Below are 19,224 nucleotides of genomic sequence, written 5' to 3'. Positions count from 1 at the left end.
GAGGTTCGTTGCTGAGGCGTGCAAGCACACAAGGCCAAAGCCTGTTAGTGGTTCAGTTTGTTCTCGTCACCTCCCTGTCTTTCTCCCTCTGCTCATCACAGTGCATGTATCATGTCGGCAGCGAGGGTGCAGTCGACTGCTTCATCTACATCGGAGAGGGGTCCAGCATATTCGTATTATGCCGGTTCGTCTAGGGGTGAACGACCCCCTGAGTCGTCTTCTTCCGGCTCCCAGTCTCGAAAGGAAGGGAGAAACAGATCTGGATCATCAGTACGCCAACATGTTGTCTTTTTCATAATTCTACTGACCTATCAGCAGTCGAACAATGGCGTGGAGACGACCGTGACGCGTCTTTTAGTCGCTATCAAGCAATTGCTAGAGTCGTTGACATTATGGAGTCAAATGAGGGCGACGGAGAATCAAGTCAGTGATGTCTACGTTCGATTAGGTAATGATTTCAATGCTGCGGTCGCTGCATTCGCGTCCTGTGGGATCGACATGACGTGCGTATCTACTTTTCATATCTCCCCATATTTTGACGAATACACCAGTGAACTGCTGTCGGTTCCCCAAGATCTTCGGGATGTGCTGGAGCTTTGTCTTGCAGAAGAAGCCACCACTGCGTCTTTGGAGCGATACCTGCCGACTGTTCGCACCATAATCACAAACCTCCTCAATGGGTTGCGGACGAAGCAGTCGGAATATCGACGTTTGCAGGCCACGCGTCCCTCTCGCATGTCTGGCGGCGGTGGATCGCGCTTCTCCCGAGCAGCTACCGATGCGGGTTCGCGTGATGAAAGTACAGCCAATGCAACACCATCTCCTTCGAGGTCCAGAGACCACAGGTCTGCTCCCACACCGACAAGTGGTCGCACAAGCTCGGCTTCTGCGTATCGCCGCCCTGCGACACAGTCGATCGATGAAAACAGGGCTGTTCCCAACGTGGTTGAAAGCAACTCCCAGACCCCTGTACCGAGTCAACCTGCCGAAAAACCTGCTGGCGCTTCTGTGTCCCAGCGGCGACGGGAAGAACAAACTAGCTCAATCTCCAGCGCACTTTCGGAGAATGAAACACCGTCTCGGCCTGGATCTCGGTCATCAACCAGAACACCGAGCCGGACTGGCCATTCCACTCCTCTTCCAACAGGAAGTGACTCTCCCTTGCAAGAAGGCAAGAGGGAACTACCCAGGCGAGGGCCGTCACTCACCGCCCGCAGTATTCCGTCAATACCGGAGGAACCGTCGAGTCCGGTAAAGCGTAGCCTGGCAGTTCCAGTCGTCCCTCCCGACGTGAGGCGGTTCTCTCTGACGGACAAACCTATGACACCGCCGAATGATTTGTCGTTTCCGGTGTTCGAAAGCCAACCCGAGCTACCAGAAGCTGAGGAGACTCGAACCCCCCCACGCCTCGCGGTATCTTCTGAACCATCTCCTCCCCCTTACATCCCGTCCACGCTGCCGGCCCCAGATGTTGTCGTCTCTGAGGCGTCGCCTTCAATGGCGGCCGACTTCTCTGCAGACGTGTTAAGACAATTTGATACCGAGCCCAGTTTATACTCACCGCCATTCGCAAGCCCGGCAAGGAAAGCAAGTGGAGATGTGCAGTCCTTCGCACCTACAGGTCTCGACGAGCGAGACACTACTTTAGGACCCCAGAACTCTTCGTTTGTTGCTTTGCAAAAAAGTGACATGCTTGAGAGACGCGCATCAAGACGGTTTTCTACTTTCAACTTCATGCGAATGGGTGCCTCGGGCCCATCGACGCGTGAGAAGCAAACCGCCGCGATGGCCCAGAACCGGCGATCTTTCGTTCCTCCGGACCTCGGTGCCCTTACAGAAGGCGAAGAGGCCACTGGGAAGGGGAAAGGAGTCGACCGATCTGAAAGCCGGACGCGGACACCAGAAACGCCAACGCGGAACAGCCCAAGCCCCTCAAAGAACGAAAATGTGCCACCCCTCCCCCCTCTGCCAGCCTTCATCAGTGCCTCTAAGTCCTCAAATGGACTATACAAGTCTGAAAGTGCGGGAAGCGACTTGTCAAGCTATAGCTCGCCGCCCAACTTGAACGCGGTCCAGGCAGCTGCCGATTCCTCCATGATTGTCACATCTACACCTGTCGCACAGAGGACGATGGAATCTTCTACTCCACGAAACTCAGGTTCAGGGACCTTGACAGTGTTCCTGACCCTGGGTATGCACACCAAGAAGGTGGAGATGGAACCGACGATCTCGTTTGCAGGTCTAAGGATTCTGTTTATGGACAAATTTTCGTATAATCCAGGTCTAGATAACTTCCCTGCGATTTACATCGAGGATCCCAAGACACGTATTCGGTACGAGTTGGAAAACTTGGATGACATGCAGAATGGCAGCCGTTTGCTGTTAAATGTGGAACGTGAGAGTTGTCCATTTCTTTATTTTCACCCGACTCACTACGCTCTAGCCTTGGATCAGGTCAAACAGCACATTGACCTTCAAATCTCCGCTGTCTCGCAAGATATTCGTGAATTGAAGCAGGCCATGAGTGCATCACGAAGGATGTCTGTTGGACCACCATTCATCTCCCCAACAATAACCGCTCCTGCGGCACCTCGTCCATCTGATGTGCAGTTCCAAGCTGCAGCCTCGAAGCTGTCGAAGATGAAGATGAGCACTTCCGCTCGGCCCCCGCCTCTCGAACCGATCCAACCGCAAATGACTGGTGCTTCTGAAGTGACATCCGGCCGCATCGTCCACGACTTGCAAACACAATTCGATGAAGTCCAGAACATACGTCGAGATCTTGGTGTCATGCGCCAGCTATATGTTGACTTCATCAACCAAACCAAGGATGCGTTGGGAGGACTGAGAATGCAGACGAATGCAGTCCGAGAATTGGCTGACACAAAGGTCGGTGGAACGAGAGCATACATCAATGCTGGCAAGGAAAAACTGGACACTCGCAGTCAAGATGCCCTGACCAAGATCGAAGAATTGACTGACTCCGTTGAGAACCTCAAGTCTGACGTCGTTAAGCGGCAGATCCTTCCCAAGCCGGCTGTGATGAAGCATTTGAAGAGTGACATCGATGCTTGTTCCACAGAGCTGGAAAGCCTGTCGCAGCACGTCTCAACGATCAAGCCCATGTGGAAGAAGACTTGGGGCGAAGAGCTGGAGAATATAGTCGAGGAGCAGAAATTCCTCACACATCAAGAGGAGCTCCTCGCAGATCTCATTGAAGATCATAAGGCGGTAAAGGAAGTGTTTGGACACGTTGAGAAGTTCATCTCTTTGAAAGGGAATACTGGAGTCCAAAAGGCGCTGCGGACATATCGGTCGCAACCTGCGGATGCGAACAATGCAGGCCGTAGCAACGTGATGTTGGAAATCAGGGGTGCGCATGTCGATCCGGAACGTCGGCTCAAGGCCATCGAGGCTGCGCAGAAGCAGCGAGACAAGGAGCTGGCCTCCCGCTCGGATGAATTTCAAGCCGAACTGAGCAATTTTGTTGATGGCAAAAAGCTGAAGATGACGGGCGGACCGGAAGAAGTGGAGCGCATCCGCCAGAAACGCAACGACCAAACGTTAAAGGCGATGTTCAATTCCAATTCTACCAATTCGTTGGTAGATGCAATATCTCCGACTTCTCCCATCTTTCCTTCAGGAACACTCACGTAAAGTAATGAGTCACGACTACAATATCTTGTTTCTTTGTTTGTTCTTGGCACTCTTCTTCTTGCATATTTTCTGCAGCGGGTATAATAGAATCAGAATACTATCTGTGCATTACATTCCCTAATGTACATTACTTCGCCACTGTCAAATCGGTCGGGAAACCAGCAAAGTCAACTTGGTCCTGCACATTCCGCCCAGCTGTCGTGAAGTTAAACCGTAATCGTAATCGGATCTGCGCCTAAAAAGAAATACATGAGTTGGAACACGTCGTACGACAATCTGTTCAACGTACCCCAGCGGGAGCAATCACTCGCATCTGTTGAGTGGCTGGTGTTCCCGGCAGGACATTCGGGTCCGAGATTGCAAGCATCTGTAGTTGTTGAGTCTGCCGGAAATGTCAGCATATGCGAGATGTGTGTTAGCAGGCTCCTCACCTTAGGAACTGCAGCTTGAAAATTCAACCCAGTAACGGCATCGGTTGCTGTGAAGGTTGCCAAGATGGTTACCATACCCGGCCGAGCAACAGATGGTTGTGGTGTCAGTGTGACCTTGAGGTTGTTCTTATCATATGCAGAATATGCGGGTAGCTTAGGGGCAGCAGGCTTTGCGGGCGAGGGCGCTGGTGGTGCTGGTGCAGTTCCAAGACTTGATGACATAGATGCTGCAGCCGAAGGTGAAGGACCGAAAAGTGAGGCCATATCGGATAGCCCACTCATGGATGCAGTCGGAGCGCTTGGTGCGGGGGCAGGCGTCGGTGAGAATGTCGCTGGAGTCTGATCGAATAGGCCTAGGATGTCGTTGAAGGTTGCCTTCTGCTGGCCGGCAGGTGACAACGCAGCCGCCTGGCTAGAGGAACCCCCCATATTATTATCCGATCCAAATATATCCTTGAGCAGATCTTGAGGGTTAGCGGCGCTTGCTCCATTGGTCGCGGGTGCTGCTGTTGAGGCCTCGTCGCCCATGAGGTCAATAAGGGACTACAGACGAGGTGAGATGGTGCAAAGGTAAATTGTATATGGACGTACATCCTTATCTTGTCTTGTTGGGCCAACTGGCTTAGCCTCGCTAACTATGAAGCAAGTCAGTGACTGTAGGCATAGGAAGATGTTGCACCTTACCAACTCCGAGCACGGTTGCCTTGATCTCAGGAGGGGGCATTCGTTCCAGCACACCCTCGGTGATCTCCCCTTGCCCAAACAGGCTGGAGAACTCAACAGCCCTCTGCTGGATCTCCAGTTCTTGACTGGTCGTGTATTGTGAGAGCATGCCATGGATGCGCTGCTGCTGAGGATCGTTTGGAGAAATTCGGGTGGACAATTTAGTAATGGATGTGAGGATAAATTGCCGAATGAGGGCATTTGCGTATGGAGATTGTAGTACCGAATCGAAAAGATCTATGATATCGGCCGGCGTGATCTGGGGAAAGCCAATCAGTTTGCGAAACGGGAAACAACACTCTCGCTTGCATTCTTATGCTGTTCCTCCTCCGTGACACCCTCCGCAAGGAGAATGTCGGAAAATTCGCCGATCAGCCAAACAGCGGCAAGCGTCAGGGATTCCTGCGAGACATCCGACTGCAACGCAACGAAAAGTCGTGATACGGTGTATGACTGGAGTTCGGGAGTGTGGCATACAAGGCGAATGAAGGATGAGAGGATCTCTTCACGAACGAAATTGCCAGCCTGTAATACAGTGAGAAAGACGGACATATCTGACATTGGACGGATGCTAACCAGCTTAAGAACGCGCAGCACAGTGTCTATATGCCATCTCCTATTAGGTGCGAATCTTTCGGCAGCCAAAGAAATTTGTGTTGTCATGCCCAACTTGAACTCATTATCGGCGACTTCGAGGAAGGCAAGGAGCTCGCGTATCAGCACCCGAACATTCGATTCTCGAACGAGTGCGTAGGACAGTTCCAAGGCTCGCCGGCGGATCGAGATATCGCCATCGCGTAAACAGTCCAGAATGGTGTTTTGGTGTCGGAGAACAGCGTTGGTGTCCATCGTGACGACTTTATTGAGTGTGTTCAATGCAACATAACTAGATAGGCGGGTTAAGGACGAGTGGAGGAGAAAGTTAGATGTGTTGATGCGTACCGGATATTATTATCCCTGTTCGTCAAGAACTTGCCGAGTATGTTGATAGCCATTACCCGAAGACTGGCATCAGCCTCGATTTCCAGGACCGTGAGTACTGTCTCGTATAATATTGAGTTGCCGACATTCTTGGCAGAATCAGTGTTCGTAGCGATCTGAGCCAGGATATCGTTGACCGCCTCGCTCGACTGAGCATCGCCTTTGCCAAGGATGCGGATAAGGCGAAGAATCTTTGTCTGCAAGAAGGGATCGGTTATGCCAGAAACGTCGTGCTCCGGACTGTAGCCAGTAGTGACAAGAGACTTCAGATGGCGAATAAGGAGAGGAACAGCCTATGCAAATCAGTATCAGGATATATGCGCATAATTCGGCACATATTACATACCTTTCGGAACTCGGGTAACACATTCGAGTCGTTTTCACACATCTCTGTAACAAGTGTCACACCAGTCAACAGAACACCGTGATTCCGGTCCGAAAGAAGAATCTTGGAGTTCTCGATGAAATGGTCGATAAGATCAGGCACTCGTCGCACGATCCTGAGAGCACAAAGAGCAGCCTGTTTGATAACGTCACGATGAATTCTATCCGTACATTGACTACTGCTCTCACCTTCTTCCGGATGTATGTGTTGCTTGAGCCCAAGAGTTTTTCTATCTCGTTACACAGATCGCGAGACATTTCCTCCGACGAAATGTTCGCAAATGTGCAGAGAGCCAAGCCCACGATATACATATTGGAATGATTCATGTCACTGAAATCTGTTAGTCTTCTGCGGTCACGTAGGGTACAGAACCCTCACTTCTTCAATGAGTTTGTAACCAGAGTCAACACCTCCTGATTCTCGTCCAAAAGCAGCATAATACCAAGATATCCTAGTCTCTTATCCGCAAACCTGGGGCTGGCAACTAGCTTCAAGCACTCAATCTGGCCAAAATGCGCCGGATACCCAAGCATATGGATGTACAGCAGCTTGGCGATGTTGTTGTGCCGGAGGAAGGAGTCTTCCTCTTTGAAAGAAGTGCGGATCGCCGCGGACTCCTTCTGAATGAGGGAACGCTCATCTGCCAGAGTCTGTATAGCATGTGGTTAGATTTGGTTAAATGGGCATGCGGGGTAAGAATCACCTTGCACGCTCGGATGGCCTTGATCAGCGCTGAAACGATGTGAACATTGATAGACAAGGACGGCGAGCTAACCGACCTTTCAAATTATGATATCCTCCAGCACCAGTGAGGAGGTTGGCGACCGTCGATGCACGCAGCGTGGCCGCCATTTTGCTAGGGATGAAGATAGGTAGGAATGCTGCGTTTCGAACTGAGAAGACACCCGGCGCGAGGCACGCACGTCGACGACCCCTTTGGATGACTTTGCTTCCGTTACGGGTCCAATCAATCTGATGGTTGAGAATGGCTGCTACTTGACCACCACCCCGGAATCAATGATGTTCAGAGATGAGTGCAGTTATATTGCATGCAGACGGTTGTTACACTCTACACAACGAGCGTATGATGAAAAATACAGTCTTGGCTACAAGAAAGCAGTTGTGAGGGATCCATTCAACCCAGTGATACTGTTACAGTCCATCATCATCGCTCTCATCCATCGAGGTGCGCGCATGTGCAGCAGTCTTATGAGTTTGCAGATGACGGTTCAGTTGATCGGGGCGTGAGAAGCGCTTGCCACAGCCCATTTCCGGGCAGAGATAAGGCTTGCTACCAGTATGCGTACGTAACTGTTAAACCAGACGTCAGCATGTGACAAAAGTGAACGCCGGTGGCCACGTACATGCTTGGTGTAATTGGAAGATTCAGAAAATGCTCTGCAGGTGATATGTCAGGGATCTGGAGAGGAGAGATCGCAAACAAACTGACCGGTCACAGTAGGTGCACTTGAATGGTTTTTCGCCATTGTGCGTGCGCTTATGGATTGTGAGGGCGCCAGCAATAGCGAATGCCTTGTTGCAACCAGGATAATCACAGACGAATGGCCCTGGAAGACAGTCAGCATATAGAATGATGACGATAGAAGATGTGGCCTACTCTCATTTGTGTGTCGCCTCTTGTGCTGCTGCAGAGTTGCCGGCTCCGAGAAGAACTGGTGACAGACGTCGCACTCATAGGGGCGATAACCCGTATGAGACTAACCAATTATATATCAGACATTCACTCGATAGAAATAGTCACACGACCCACCTGCACATGCCGCAGAATCTTTTGCTTACTAGCAAAGGCTCTGCCTTCGGAGTTACGGTCGCATCCGCGCCATCGACACCAATATTCGTTCTTCCCCGATCCGACATGATAATTCGTAAGATGATGCATGAGCTCCGCTGCCGAGCTGAACACAGCATTGCAATTCTGCCATTCGCATACGTGCTCTTCTGTTGTCGAGCAAGAGGCGCGGGAAGCCGTTTGACTGTTGAGAGAAAAAGTTGGGGAAACGGGAGAAATGGTCGGCATTGACGCTACTGGAGTCGGATGACTGAGGGACGGATCGATGTCCATCGGTCCGAGGTTCAAATGGTCTTGCAGCAGATGTTCGGCCATTGCAAGGGCGCTCGCGATGCTTCCTGGCTCTAGCTCTGGCGGCAGTTCGGAACCGCAATCGCCCCACAAACATTCGGTAGCGCCGTTCTGGTCCATACCGAACAACGATGGGTCGAACATGGCCTGGATAGGAACATGTGTATGATGGAGAGGTGGTGCCACGTGGGCACAGTGTACCCCAGGAAGATGAAGATGTTGAGAGTCCACATGCGCTTTGAGCTCTTCCAGAGTGGCGAAAGACATGTGACATTGCGACCATTGACAAGAGAAAAGAAGAGATGGTGATGCGTACATAGATGGGGCTGGGGAGCTCTGCAGGGACCCGACGAGAGACGGAGTGCGAGATCCGGGGCCTGGAAAAGATGGCCCCATTCCCATGCCATTTGGCATGAATTGATGCGGATGCGGAGGGATCATGCCCATCTGTGGGGGGATGTTAGGGTAGGTAGGCGACATGGCTTGAAAGTATTGCTGATTCGGAAAGACCGGCGGCAGGTCCCGACGTTGCTGTGAGGGTCGCATATCCAGTTGTACAGATGGGAAGAGTTGGGAGGATGCAAAGCAGGTTGGGTCAGTGCAAATTTGAGCGTCTTTCCCGCCGCAACACTGTCAAATTGATTTCAAGATGTGGTCGAGAGGGGGAAAGGGAAGACTAACCGCAGGCTGGGAGCAACCGTCACAGAACCACATCCCATTCCATGGTTGGGCGTGGGGCTGTGCGCACCATCCATCTTGATACGAGTGGTCGAAGCATTCTTCCTGGTCACACTCGACGATGGTGCATTGGTCGGTACACTCGATGATGCCCTGACAACCAGCGTCTGTGCACGGTACCTGGATGTCCATGTGCTGTGCCTCGCAGTCCTCACAGCGCACCTTACACTCTCTGCAGAAAGGTGGCTGTTGCTGGAGAACTTTTGCAGATTGCCCTGATAGCGGTTCGCCCTGATCTTGGGGTGGGGTAGGCGGGTAGACCGGGGATTGCAGTTGGGCTGACATGATGACTGGGGCGTTCATCCTGACACTGCCCGTATACACACGGATTTTCCGGACCGGTGAAGAATTTGGACGAGATAAAGGCTTGCCAGCAGGCCTTTTACTTCTAAGTTTGAATAGAACAGTAGATAGATCAGAGGGCGCAGAGTGAGAATTTGTGAGGAAAGAGCAGGGGTTCGCGACTGGGTAGGTACCGCACAAGTTGCGGCAGCAACGGAAGCAACTCTGTACCCGAATCGGCGAATCACGTCATCATGTCATCTATCTCCCTTTTCGGTCTGGCCGGTAAAACCCGTCACCGATCATCAACCAATGACGGTTTAGTCATGTGCAATCGATGGTATCCCTAACATGAAAGCAAGACCTATAAAATCCAACGTAACTATGGTGTAATAAATTGGACATCCCCTGTATTACTTCTTCCCCGCGACATTCGTCTTTTTCTTCGAAAAGCGCATCGGTTTCCCCTCAAAGCCAGGCCTTGCCTTACCTGGCTTGGGCTTGATGCCAGCCTTCTTATCTTTTCTGCGCTCATTACGCACCAACAAGTTATCAGACCGCTTCTTCTGTTTGGCTGCAGCAGAGACCTGGAGCTCGTGCTTGCGTTTATCCCTGTGGGGTCATCAATAGAGTGCCTTTAGGAAATAGACAATTACCGCACCAGTCCTTCTTGCTTTTCTCCTTCTCCTTCTCCTTCCTCTTCGCTGCCTTCTTCAGCCTCGCCGGATCATCATGCACTTTCCCGCCCTCAATCCTCATCTCCGCCTTCTCGTACCTATCCTGTTCTTCTCGCCTCTTCCGTGCCTCGGGATCGAGCTTGTCAAGCGCCTGTTGCTTCTTGGATAGCTTGGCGAGTGCCTGTGTTGGATCCGATGGAGCGATATGTCGTTTGGCCGCTTTGGATGAAGATGTAGTTTTTGACGTTACGGAGACGTTGAACGTCGTTTCTGGCCGGGACTTGGGAGGTTCAGGAACAAGCAGTTTAGTCTGTACAGTTTCGTTAGTCAACTATTGGATCGAACACGGTGTACACGTACCGGTGGGGGTAGCACACCCATCTTCTTTCCTTTCCCCTCCTTCTCAGTCCTTTCCTTCGCCTTCCGCTCCTTAGTCTCCTTCCTCCTCTTATCCCGCACCTCACCCCTCTTCTTCCGTCTCATCTCCAGCAGCTCGTCCTTCGTGCTCGGCATTCCGTCCGTCTCCTCCCCAGCTTCAGTCTCATCGCCCGGTCTTTTCCGACCGGATTTAAGTTGCAGGGCAGCGATACGCTCATGGAGTTTTGAGCGCAGCTCGGTGATCGAACCGGTGCCCATAGGGACAGGCTCCTTGTGTAAGACAGCAGACTCATCATCTTCATCATCGTCTGACTCCATCTCTTCAGCTTTACGTTTCCCTTTACCCTTGACATCTCCATTTGATTTTTTGGCCTCGTGTGCTGCCTCCTCTTCACGCAGGATATCTAGGGTTGTCTTTTGATTTGCAGGATCAAGCTACGAATGTCAGTCCCATGATACAGCATTCCTCGGATGGAACATACGTTTGCTCGTTTAGCCTTCTTGGTAGCCTCCTTCACCTCCTGCTTCGGTATCTTCTGATTTTTGGTGTTCTTCTGCCATTTGCTAGCGATCTGCAAGAAGCTCAATGCGCGTTCGCCGTCCTTTGTATTAACATACCTCATCTTTGTTCTCAACAATATAGTATCTCAGCGGTATGAGCTTCAGGAGGTTTGAAAACACCTCGTTGTGTCTCTCCAAGGATTGCCTAAGAGTCGCTGCATCGTTGATCACGACCGCCATTCTCGTGTTCGTATCTTTTCGTGCGTGTTGCCACTGGCAAATTATTGGCGAAGTCCCTGATGCCCACAAAAGCTGAGGGAGCCTAGCGGAGGCAAAAAGGGAGGAATAAAAAGCAACAGCACGTGCTCAACACGCGCCCAAGAAGCTGCGGTCAACTTCGCTAACCAGGAACATCCAAGGGATCGCACGCGCAGCCTGCAGGCCAACATTCCTCACCTACTCCTCCCTTCTCCTGCGCTACATCACCCCCGCGCACAGCACTCTACACTCACTCAATTCACTCATTACGACACTACATTCCCAACGCCGTCATTGAGCGCGTTGAGCTATTGGAGGCTGGGAAGGAATGTCGACGACACCTATACCCCGTCCACCGATCGCACCGCCCGTCGTCACACCGACGACACCACCGCTAGTGCCGACGTCAGATCAGGTGTGTTCTATTGCACCTGCACTATAAACTAGTACTGAGAGATTCCAGGCTGTTGTGCTATATGTGCTGGCTGTTTACCTCATCGTCCTTATACCGCTGTGGCATCTCCCAGGTGCCCGGCACCTCATCTCCCCGCTCAAGGTAGCTACTTTTCTCAACAATATCGAAGCTCTCTTTCTCACATGCTTCTGTAGCTGCTTATAGTAGGGTGGCATGAGTTATGTCACATAACTATGGTATGTCATAACTTGCTCGCAGTGAAACCGCATATTGACACTGGTCAAAGGCGATGATGACTGGAGGCAAGGTGCTAAGGTGAGCATCCTACATCTCGCTCCTATATTGTTTTCTGACAACCACTCAGTATAACAATCGATCCTAATCTCGGCGGAGCGACTCGGGTCGAGGGTGGACACGCGCCTACGATCCTCTCGGCAGGCTATGTTGGCTCCACTCTCTTCGGCTTCCTCCTTCTCATTGCGGGTTGGGATACTCTGGGCTCAAAAGTCGCAAGCTGGGTGATTGCGATCGGCCTGCTGTGTCCCCTGGTACTGGTCCGGGATAAGCTGTATGCCCATTTCTAAGCCATTGTCGGATGGGGTCCCTAACTCGCGGAATAGAACCATTGTATTAACCTTCTTTTATGAAGCACTTCTCATCGGATTTTGGTTCATCGATCATGCAAACGCCCTTCGCTTCTATTGCTTATTCGTTGGTACGTCCCTTCCATACTTTCTCCCTAACTATGTTGATCATGTGTGGGCAGGGACGATGAGCATATTCTATGTAGTCTGTGAGTACCCCGTGCCTCGTGTCTGTGAGTTGACCCTAACATGCTTCTCAAGGGGACATATCCGACGATCGCTTCTTCAACAAAGTGAACGATTCTGATGCCACACAGTTCAGTCTCTTATTTCCCCATATCCCGGTTCATAGTACGTAATCCGTCGAATAACGCTTAACAGTGACTTAACACAGGCGCAGTATGGGCCATGTTCTGGCTCGTATTTTCGGCCCTGTTCTTCATCGCTTCTGTGCTTATTGGGATTGCATCGTTTAAGGTGAGCGCTATTGATCAATGTTTTCCCTCAAGGCTCATCCTGATGCAGCTTTCCGCTGCAGACATGCAAGCACAAGCAGCACAATGGCTTCCCACATAATAGACATTTCCCCCCCTTATCTCCTGTTCAGGCCATATCAGAGGCTTCTTGTATTTGGGTCACCACGTTCTTGACACGCATCTCTCTTCGGATGATCATCATGTATGCGTCATAAAATTGTAATTGTATGAACAATTGGACTGTAACGCGATGTGCGATAGGTCAGGGGGTGAGGGCCGTGATGGTCGGAGCTAGTCGTGGTAGATCGGAAAATTAGACGAGGGATCATGCAGCGTTAGACCCGAAATGAAACTGAAGGGCGGATGAGGGGGATTCACTTGCGTATAGCTCGACGGACTAGACCAACTGCGAGCAGCGTCCCGACCGCCGCGACCCCTCCTGCGATGGCCATACCAATGTACCCCTCTATGAGAGGATTAGTACCGAGTTGTCTCCCTACAAGGACAGATGAACATACCACGAGCAACTCCACGATCGATCAAATCCCGCAAACTCTGGGCTTGCAGGTTACCGGGCTCCTTTTGGAGTAGCAATTCTGTCGCCTCATGTCAGCCATCCCCAAGTCCGATATAATAAAACGCACCATTGAACTTCCTCGCATCGTCAAAGTTGCCCATCTTATAGTGTCCCAGGGCAAGGTAGTACAAGCACTCTCTCCTCCTCCCTGCTTCTGCGCGGTATATCTCTGTTCTTCCGTCAGTACCTGCCGACCCGGATCCAAGGATGACATACCCTGCAGCAGCTTCACTCCCTCTACTTGATGCTCCCTCTGTGGGGACTTGACGAGCCCCCAGGCATAGTTGAACTTGGTCTGAACAGTTACGTGCGACTTTTCAAGTTCGTTGTTGTATTGCTGGCGAAGAACCTAGAGAGAGAATGAGATCTACACATACTCAGGGGCAAGGAGGAAGTACTCACGTCGAGCTCATCCCAGGACAAGGAAATCTCCGCATCGGCAGCGTATGGCAAATCGGTAGGCATTTTGAATATAATCAACGTAGGTGAGACGATAGTCGATGTTGGAATGTTGACCCACAAAGGTTTTATAGGAATGGTGACGACCACAACCGGCAGGCACGCTCCGGGCTTTCACGAGCATATTAGGGGCTGTGCAGTGGTGCTTGGGCGCTTACTGGTTGCTGCGCAAAACGCAGTCAGTGCGCCAAAGGTTTGGGGCATAATTAACTGTCCTTGGATTGAGGTATTCTACACGAGCTGATAAACTAGTGCTTCGGGAACATCGGTCCCGTTCTGTGCTACATTTGGTTGAGAGGGGGGTATCCGATAATAATAGGATCAGTCAGGAAGAAAGCAGCCAAATATTACAGGTTCGCTTGAGAAATATGGTGAACATCCTCGAGGAAGTCGAGCAGAGTGCTGGCACTCCACGCTTGAGTCGGACATGCGTCGCGACAGTAATCACCATCGCGGTTTGTAAGCTCGGGAATGCCAGCCCACGGCGCCGTCACGATGTGGCGACGAGCCGGAAGAAGGCTGTTGAGGAGGTACTGCAGAGTTTCGTTCGCGTCTTCAGAACCCTTTCCGACAGAAGTGTCGAAGTACAGGTAGGCACGCAAGAAGTAGCCCATGGGCCACATCCATTCCGGCCCTTGGTGGTAGTTGAGACCTTTGGCAATGGCGAAATCGGTACCATCGTTTGAGTTATCATAGTCGCCATGATACTGTTGATCGATTGGATCCAGCGTCCTCATCCCCAGAGGACCCTTCAAGACTTCGTCCACAAGCCTGAGCGCACCCAGAGCATGAGCTGGGTCGAAGAGCTCCGGTGCAACCACCATGGCAATAGGGTAGTTAGGGCGGAACTGGTAGTCAGACCACTCGCGACCTGGGCCAGAGCCATACACGTCCTTGTAGATACCGCGACGGTTGACAATGCTAGTCTGACAGTTGTACTTGACATCATCCTTTGGATCGACAGGAACGTAGTAGTTGTACTCGAAAGACTCCTTCAGTAAAGAATGCCACTCCTTGTACGTCACGAGACGCCGTTTTCCGTTAACTGCAGGAGAATCAGCGAAGGCCTAGTGGATACGACAAGAGGACATACTCTCAGCCTGTACTCCCTTGAAAGGGAACTGCCCTTTACTAGACAGGTCATCGAGCCAGCGAAGCGCGCTTGCGAGGAGACCGGTTATCTCAACAGGTGCCCCATCACGCGGGGTGCCAGGAACACCCTTATTGCCGGCCTTGTAAGACTCGCCCATCTTATCCATCCAAGTACCGCAGTTGTGCTTGTTGCCACCGAAGATGATACCGCTCTTCCAGTCGACATAAATATCAATATTGAAACCGGCGTCTGTCATCTGCATGTCCAAATTGGGGCCAGCATTGTGTTCTCGGAAATGAATCCCATTGGCATGACGCTGAAGGATCTCTTGAATGACTTCCGCCACTGTGCTGTGATAGGCATAGGCTCGAGGGTCATTCCAAGCGACCCAGCTATCGTCCGCAGGGAATCTGCGAGGGACCGATTCGGCAAGGATAGAAATTCCATCCGGCGCGGACAGGACGTAGTCCTGAATGTTCTGCACCATCCACCATGGAGAATCACGAGAGTTGTATCGGGGGTTGCGGATAGAGTCGAGGAGATTAGGAATGAGTCCATGCTTGAGAGTGGAGCAGAAAGCGAGGATATGTCGCTTGGCGGCGGTGAAGTTGCCGGTGGTAAGGAAAAGACCGCGAAGAGAAATGAAAACATCACGGCCCCAACATCTGGCCCAGTTAGCCGAAAAGTGAGGCAGGCCAGCTGCTAGAGAGGGCACCGCCTTCACAGGATCGAGAGATGCAGACTTGACAAGGCCGTGCATCTGCACTGACACCAAAGCCAAATCCTGTGTAAAGGAGTGGCCAGAAGAAACAAAATCGGAACATTGGTCCATGACGACACGCCTAGCAGCTTTGTACGCCTCGTAGATGACGATGGCGAAATATTTGGGACGAAGGAAATCAGCAGAAGTTGCTTTGATTTCGTTGAAACGTTCGTTGAACCATGCAACTGGAACACGAAGCTTGGGGAAGGTGGTTTGTTGTCTGAGGAGGCATTAGCATTGAAAGTGTTACGATAAGATTTCAACTCACTTGGTAAGACGGTTGACAGTCCAGTCCATCGCCCAGGTCCCGTTCCGAAGATGCGCGCACAATGGATGGCCAAGATCGTTATACTGCATAATATGACGGAGATGGGTCATCCATCCCTCAAGCCCGCAGTATACGTTTGTGCCGAGGGCAGGAATGTCGTATGTTCCGTGACCATCTGTATGTGGCTGTGAGCGAACATTCCTGAACGGACAGAATTTCGTACCAGTTGCGTCACGTTCCTCTCCATCTGCACGATAAAGTAGTACGTTCAGCTCAACCAAGTCTAAATCAGCAAATGCTTCGTCCGCTCCTTGTTTGCAGATCTCCTCGAGTTCTGGTCTGAGCCCATCCATCTGGGTTTCAAATAACATAACACTCCCAGGAGGGAAATATTCCGGCACGCGGATCTCCGAGTACGGGCCAGCGGCGTCAGAACCTTGCCCAGGAATACATGGCGGGAGGTCCTCGAGCTTAGAAGGAAGGCCGAGTAGCGTTGTCTTACTCGAAATATCCTCATAACCAGTGACGTTGATGGTTGCGCCCGCGATGAATGTCGCTTTAGTACGCCGGAGCTGAACAGGTTTGACTAATAGGGGTCAGAAAATGGAAGAGACACGTGATGAAGAATGCGCTTACTCCAACCACGTTCTTTACTGCCCTTATGAAAGGCCGTATGAGCCACAAGTAGGTATCCCTTCTGGGTCGTGTGCTGCACACGATGCGTTACAATGTACTAAACGCGGATCAGCGGCAGCCAGAAAACAACAACGATGGAACACTTGCCTCGTTCTCCTGATGAACATGGCCCTCATTGTATTCACCAAGCACCATTTCAACATGCAGATGATTGAGGATTCGCTTCATCCTGCTGATACCTCGGTCCTCCTCACCCGTGAGGACTTCATATTTCCTCGACTCGTTAACGAGGTCAAGCAGTTTGGGATACAAATCATCGAAGCCTTTGTTTGAGCCCGTCGCGCACCACGCAAACGGGACGAGTGAGCCCGTCGAGAGCGCATCTTCGGCGCTACGTTTATGGAGTGGGGACTCGTTGTCGTGCGTAACGTCGAAAAGCAATGCATGCGGAGCGGAACCCTGGAGGGGGGTTACAATACACGGTCGTGGGGCACCGTGACCAAGAGGGTTGGGGAGTTCCTCTTTGCTAGTCAGACAAGCTCCATCCATGGATCCGATTGGTTTCCCAACACCATGGCGGTACAGAAGACGGGACATCTCTTGAGGATCCCATCCGTTCATAGACTCTCTGATAAGACTGTTGATGCCCAAATGGCTCACAAAGACCAGATCCATTTCCTCGCTACCAGTGAACAGCTCCGCGCAGACATAAAGGTTAGGGTTGACCTTGCGAGCTGCGTCCAGGAAGTAAGTTCCCACGTGGAGGGGAGTGGAGTGACAATTGTCCATACGGAACCCATCGAATGAGCCTGCCAGTTGCTTTACGTAGGCCTTGATGTATGCCCAGAGCCAGGGGTTGTCCTTGGGCGCGTTGCCAAAGCGAAGTTTCACACAGTCGCCCCAAACGATGACTTCACGCCGAAGGTAGACCTTTGAAGGAGGAAGGGCGAAGTTTTGTAAGGGATCCGCGCCCCAAATCCAGCCATTGTTAGCAACCGCAAGAGCACTAGGGTCGTGCTTGGCCGTTCTGGAGTTTTTGGGAAGTCGTGTGAAATAGGTCTCGACGAGTGGCATACGCGCGCTGATTTCGCCGAGCTTAGGGCCGTTGTCGTCCAAGCGCATGTAGCGGATACGATTGGAGACATTGTCTAGTGCAACTCGGGTGTCTTCTTCCCACTCGCCGTACAACGGCACGTTAAGAACATCGACGACGCGGCCCCAAGCTTCGGAAAGCTCCTCCGGTGTCTTAAGCTCTGAGAACGCAGACTTGACCAAGCTCGCAGCGAAAGTTGGGTCCACATGCGTACAGAATCGAGACGAGAAGGCACGTAGGTTCTCGACCTTCCCATGAGTCGTCACATATTGTGCAATCTCGACCACAGTCTTCCCAATCAGGTTGTCCCCTGTCCATTGCGGGACCTTCCCAGAGGCGAGAGCGGCTTTGACTTTGGTCTTCTCCGTGGTGGAGTCCAAGACATAGTATTGCCAGAAGTTGAGAGCGCGCATATCGTCCCTCAGAGCGTTAACAAGGGTAGCGATATCCTGTTGGGATGTGACCTTGGTGGGAAGGGAACGCGAGACAAGCGTGGCAGACAGGCGCATGATAGCATCGTCCAGCTCCAGAGCCGGTGTCAGGTGAGGGGTATTCTGTGGACTGTAACCAGCTTCGGGGTGATCATAGAGCCATTTGGTAGAGTTCGATGTGTGATTCAAAACCACGTCCGTCATGCTCAGCAACCCGTACTCTTCTCTGGCGATCTTCAGCATTCCAGCCATTTGGACAGCACCTTCATGGGTTGAGAGGGGTTCATCGAACAGCTCCCTGTCGTAGGCTAGCTGGTCTTCGATACTGTAAGGGCTGCGGCTCTCTCCACGCTGCTGTAACGGTGTAAAGTGTAACATGTTGTAACCCCTCTCCATGGCCTCGGCCAAATGTGGCCGCCATTGCGAGATGGGGCCCATCCATTTGGACACAACAGTCAGGATGGCAATGCCGTCCAGGGGTAAGTTGACTGTTTTGTTCGGCAGAAGTTTGCCGCCCCCGGCCGCAACCGACAAGGGTTTTAGGGTGTCAGAGAGGATGGATGCGCGAGGGTGGATCTTCAGGATGGGGTCGACGTTAAAGTAGCCTTCGCGGCCTTTGATACGCTCTGTTTTTGCGGAGAACATCGGCGGGTCGTACTCGATCCAATAGTGAAATGCACCTGGTGCGGAGATAGCGAGGTCGAGCTGGATCGGTTTGGAGAGATCAGTCGGCAACTTGCGCTCATAGTATTTGTCGCGGCCGAATGAACCACCCTCAAGGGGGAAATTTGTTTTCAAGACTCCGTTCTTTGACGGGGGAGTACCAGCCTCCAGAGATAGACGAAGCACATAGGGCTTCGTGGGAGGCGGGAGACGGATATACTGGCGCATATATTTAGGGGTGCATATAGCCATGTTCGATATTTGTGCTCACCGATCTATCCTTGTTTGGACCACCATCCTCCTCAAGTGGTAGTTCGTAAACTTGTATGGGCGCATCACCTACTTGGTGCTCGCGTGCAAAGAACTCGAGGCCCTCGTCAGCGGGTGTTTTGGGACCAGCGTGTGCGGCGGAGCCGATATGCGGCTTTGGGATGTCTATGGGCGTGGGGGTGACCTTGCCGCTTGCACGCCCATTTGGCATTGCAGGCTTAAGGTTGTTAATCGCGGATGCGGCCTTGCTAAGGGCGGCAGACATGGTGGGGAACAAGATGGTGGAGGAGGGGAAGAGAGAGGTGAGAGACGCGGATTTATGACAAGGGACGGAAAGGAATGATCGCGATTGGGAAGAAGGCTGTTGCCCCCGTCGTCACTAGC

General features: G+C 51.8%; 6 protein-coding genes across 6 annotated transcripts; 1 reads left to right on the top strand and 5 right to left on the bottom strand.

The window, feature by feature from the left end:
- Window positions 1-971: 971 nt before the first annotated feature.
- Window positions 972-7,058, bottom strand: DACRYDRAFT_21111 (AP-1 complex subunit gamma-1). The gene is made up of 14 exons (XM_040772239.1): window positions 6,957-7,058; window positions 6,881-6,909; window positions 6,556-6,827; window positions 6,366-6,507; window positions 6,139-6,312; window positions 5,754-6,085; window positions 5,388-5,697; window positions 5,121-5,336; window positions 4,773-5,070; window positions 4,680-4,723; window positions 4,089-4,631; window positions 3,947-4,039; window positions 2,444-3,892; window positions 972-2,395 (listed from the first exon to the last, which is right to left on the bottom strand). Exons 1-13 carry the CDS (start codon window positions 7,027-7,029, stop codon window positions 3,785-3,787), a joined length of 2,634 nt encoding a protein of 877 aa, XP_040630455.1. The 5' UTR covers window positions 7,030-7,058; the 3' UTR covers window positions 972-2,395; window positions 2,444-3,784.
- A 163-nt stretch (window positions 7,059-7,221) lies between these two features.
- Window positions 7,222-8,697, bottom strand: DACRYDRAFT_21110 (uncharacterized protein). Its single transcript, XM_040772238.1, has 5 exons — window positions 7,949-8,697; window positions 7,796-7,895; window positions 7,628-7,745; window positions 7,542-7,575; window positions 7,222-7,488 (listed from the first exon to the last, which is right to left on the bottom strand). The coding sequence occupies exons 1-5, from the start codon at window positions 8,678-8,680 to the stop codon at window positions 7,330-7,332; spliced, it is 1,143 nt and encodes a 380-aa protein (XP_040630454.1). The 5' UTR covers window positions 8,681-8,697; the 3' UTR covers window positions 7,222-7,329.
- A 1,013-nt stretch (window positions 8,698-9,710) lies between these two features.
- Window positions 9,711-11,094, bottom strand: DACRYDRAFT_114937 (uncharacterized protein; the record flags this gene model as incomplete). Its single annotated transcript, XM_040769912.1, has 5 exons — window positions 9,711-9,910; window positions 9,960-10,285; window positions 10,336-10,788; window positions 10,836-10,925; window positions 10,972-11,094. The coding sequence occupies 5 exons, from the start codon at window positions 11,092-11,094 to the stop codon at window positions 9,712-9,714; spliced, it is 1,191 nt and encodes a 396-aa protein (XP_040630453.1).
- A 235-nt stretch (window positions 11,095-11,329) lies between these two features.
- Window positions 11,330-12,699, top strand: DACRYDRAFT_21109 (uncharacterized protein). Its single transcript, XM_040772237.1, has 10 exons — window positions 11,330-11,527; window positions 11,576-11,668; window positions 11,722-11,763; window positions 11,814-11,842; window positions 11,892-12,095; window positions 12,148-12,242; window positions 12,294-12,320; window positions 12,373-12,462; window positions 12,512-12,588; window positions 12,637-12,699. The coding sequence occupies exons 1-10, from the start codon at window positions 11,441-11,443 to the stop codon at window positions 12,685-12,687; spliced, it is 795 nt and encodes a 264-aa protein (XP_040630452.1). The 5' UTR covers window positions 11,330-11,440; the 3' UTR covers window positions 12,688-12,699.
- Window positions 12,700-12,800: 101 nt separating this feature from the next.
- On the bottom strand, window positions 12,801-13,631 carry DACRYDRAFT_21108 (mitochondrial fission 1 protein; the record flags this gene model as incomplete). The annotated part of the gene is made up of 5 exons (XM_040772236.1): window positions 12,801-13,053; window positions 13,106-13,183; window positions 13,232-13,333; window positions 13,381-13,513; window positions 13,567-13,631. Coding segments are annotated over 5 exons (470 nt in total), but the record flags the coding sequence as incomplete, so codon positions are not given.
- Window positions 13,632-13,921: 290 nt separating this feature from the next.
- DACRYDRAFT_77190 (glycoside hydrolase family 13 protein) lies at window positions 13,922-19,051 on the bottom strand (the record flags this gene model as incomplete). Its single annotated transcript, XM_040776254.1, has 7 exons — window positions 13,922-14,668; window positions 14,717-15,699; window positions 15,748-15,922; window positions 15,971-16,333; window positions 16,384-16,480; window positions 16,525-18,789; window positions 18,842-19,051. The coding sequence occupies 7 exons, from the start codon at window positions 19,049-19,051 to the stop codon at window positions 13,971-13,973; spliced, it is 4,791 nt and encodes a 1,596-aa protein (XP_040630450.1). The 3' UTR covers window positions 13,922-13,970.
- Window positions 19,052-19,224: the final 173 nt, after the last annotated feature.

Source organism: Dacryopinax primogenitus, assembly GCF_000292625.1.
Source record: "Dacryopinax primogenitus strain DJM-731 SS1 chromosome Unknown DACRYscaffold_5, whole genome shotgun sequence".
NCBI lineage: Eukaryota > Fungi > Basidiomycota > Dacrymycetes > Dacrymycetales > Dacrymycetaceae > Dacryopinax > Dacryopinax primogenitus.
This window is presented reverse-complemented; position numbering and strand designations above follow the sequence as displayed.

Bases quoted from the DNA above. Each gene is read 5' to 3' on its own strand.
- DACRYDRAFT_21111 (XM_040772239.1), bottom strand. From the start codon at position 7,029: ATGGCGGCCACGCTGCGTGCATCGACGGTCGCCAACCTCCTCACTGGT. The intron at 6,086-6,138 runs GTATGTAATATG...TGATTTGCATAG, and splicing joins TGTTACCCGAGTTCCGAAAG to GCTGTTCCTCTCCTTATTCG. The intron at 4,040-4,088 runs GTGAGGAGCCTG...CATTTCCGGCAG, and splicing joins TTCAAGCTGCAGTTCCTAAG to ACTCAACAACTACAGATGCT.
- DACRYDRAFT_21109 (XM_040772237.1), top strand. From the start codon at position 11,441: ATGTCGACGACACCTATACCCCGTCCACCGATCGCACCGCCCGTCGTC. The intron at 11,843-11,891 runs GTGAGCATCCTA...ACAACCACTCAG, and splicing joins ACTGGAGGCAAGGTGCTAAG to TATAACAATCGATCCTAATC. The intron at 12,243-12,293 runs GTACGTCCCTTC...ATGTGTGGGCAG, and splicing joins CTTCTATTGCTTATTCGTTG to GGACGATGAGCATATTCTAT.
- DACRYDRAFT_21110 (XM_040772238.1), bottom strand. From the start codon at position 8,680: ATGGGAATGGGGCCATCTTTTCCAGGCCCCGGATCTCGCACTCCGTCT. The intron at 7,896-7,948 runs GTGGGTCGTGTG...ATAATTGGTTAG, and splicing joins AGATTCTGCGGCATGTGCAG to TCTCATACGGGTTATCGCCC. The intron at 7,576-7,627 runs GTCAGTTTGTTT...TATCACCTGCAG, and splicing joins AAGTGCACCTACTGTGACCG to AGCATTTTCTGAATCTTCCA.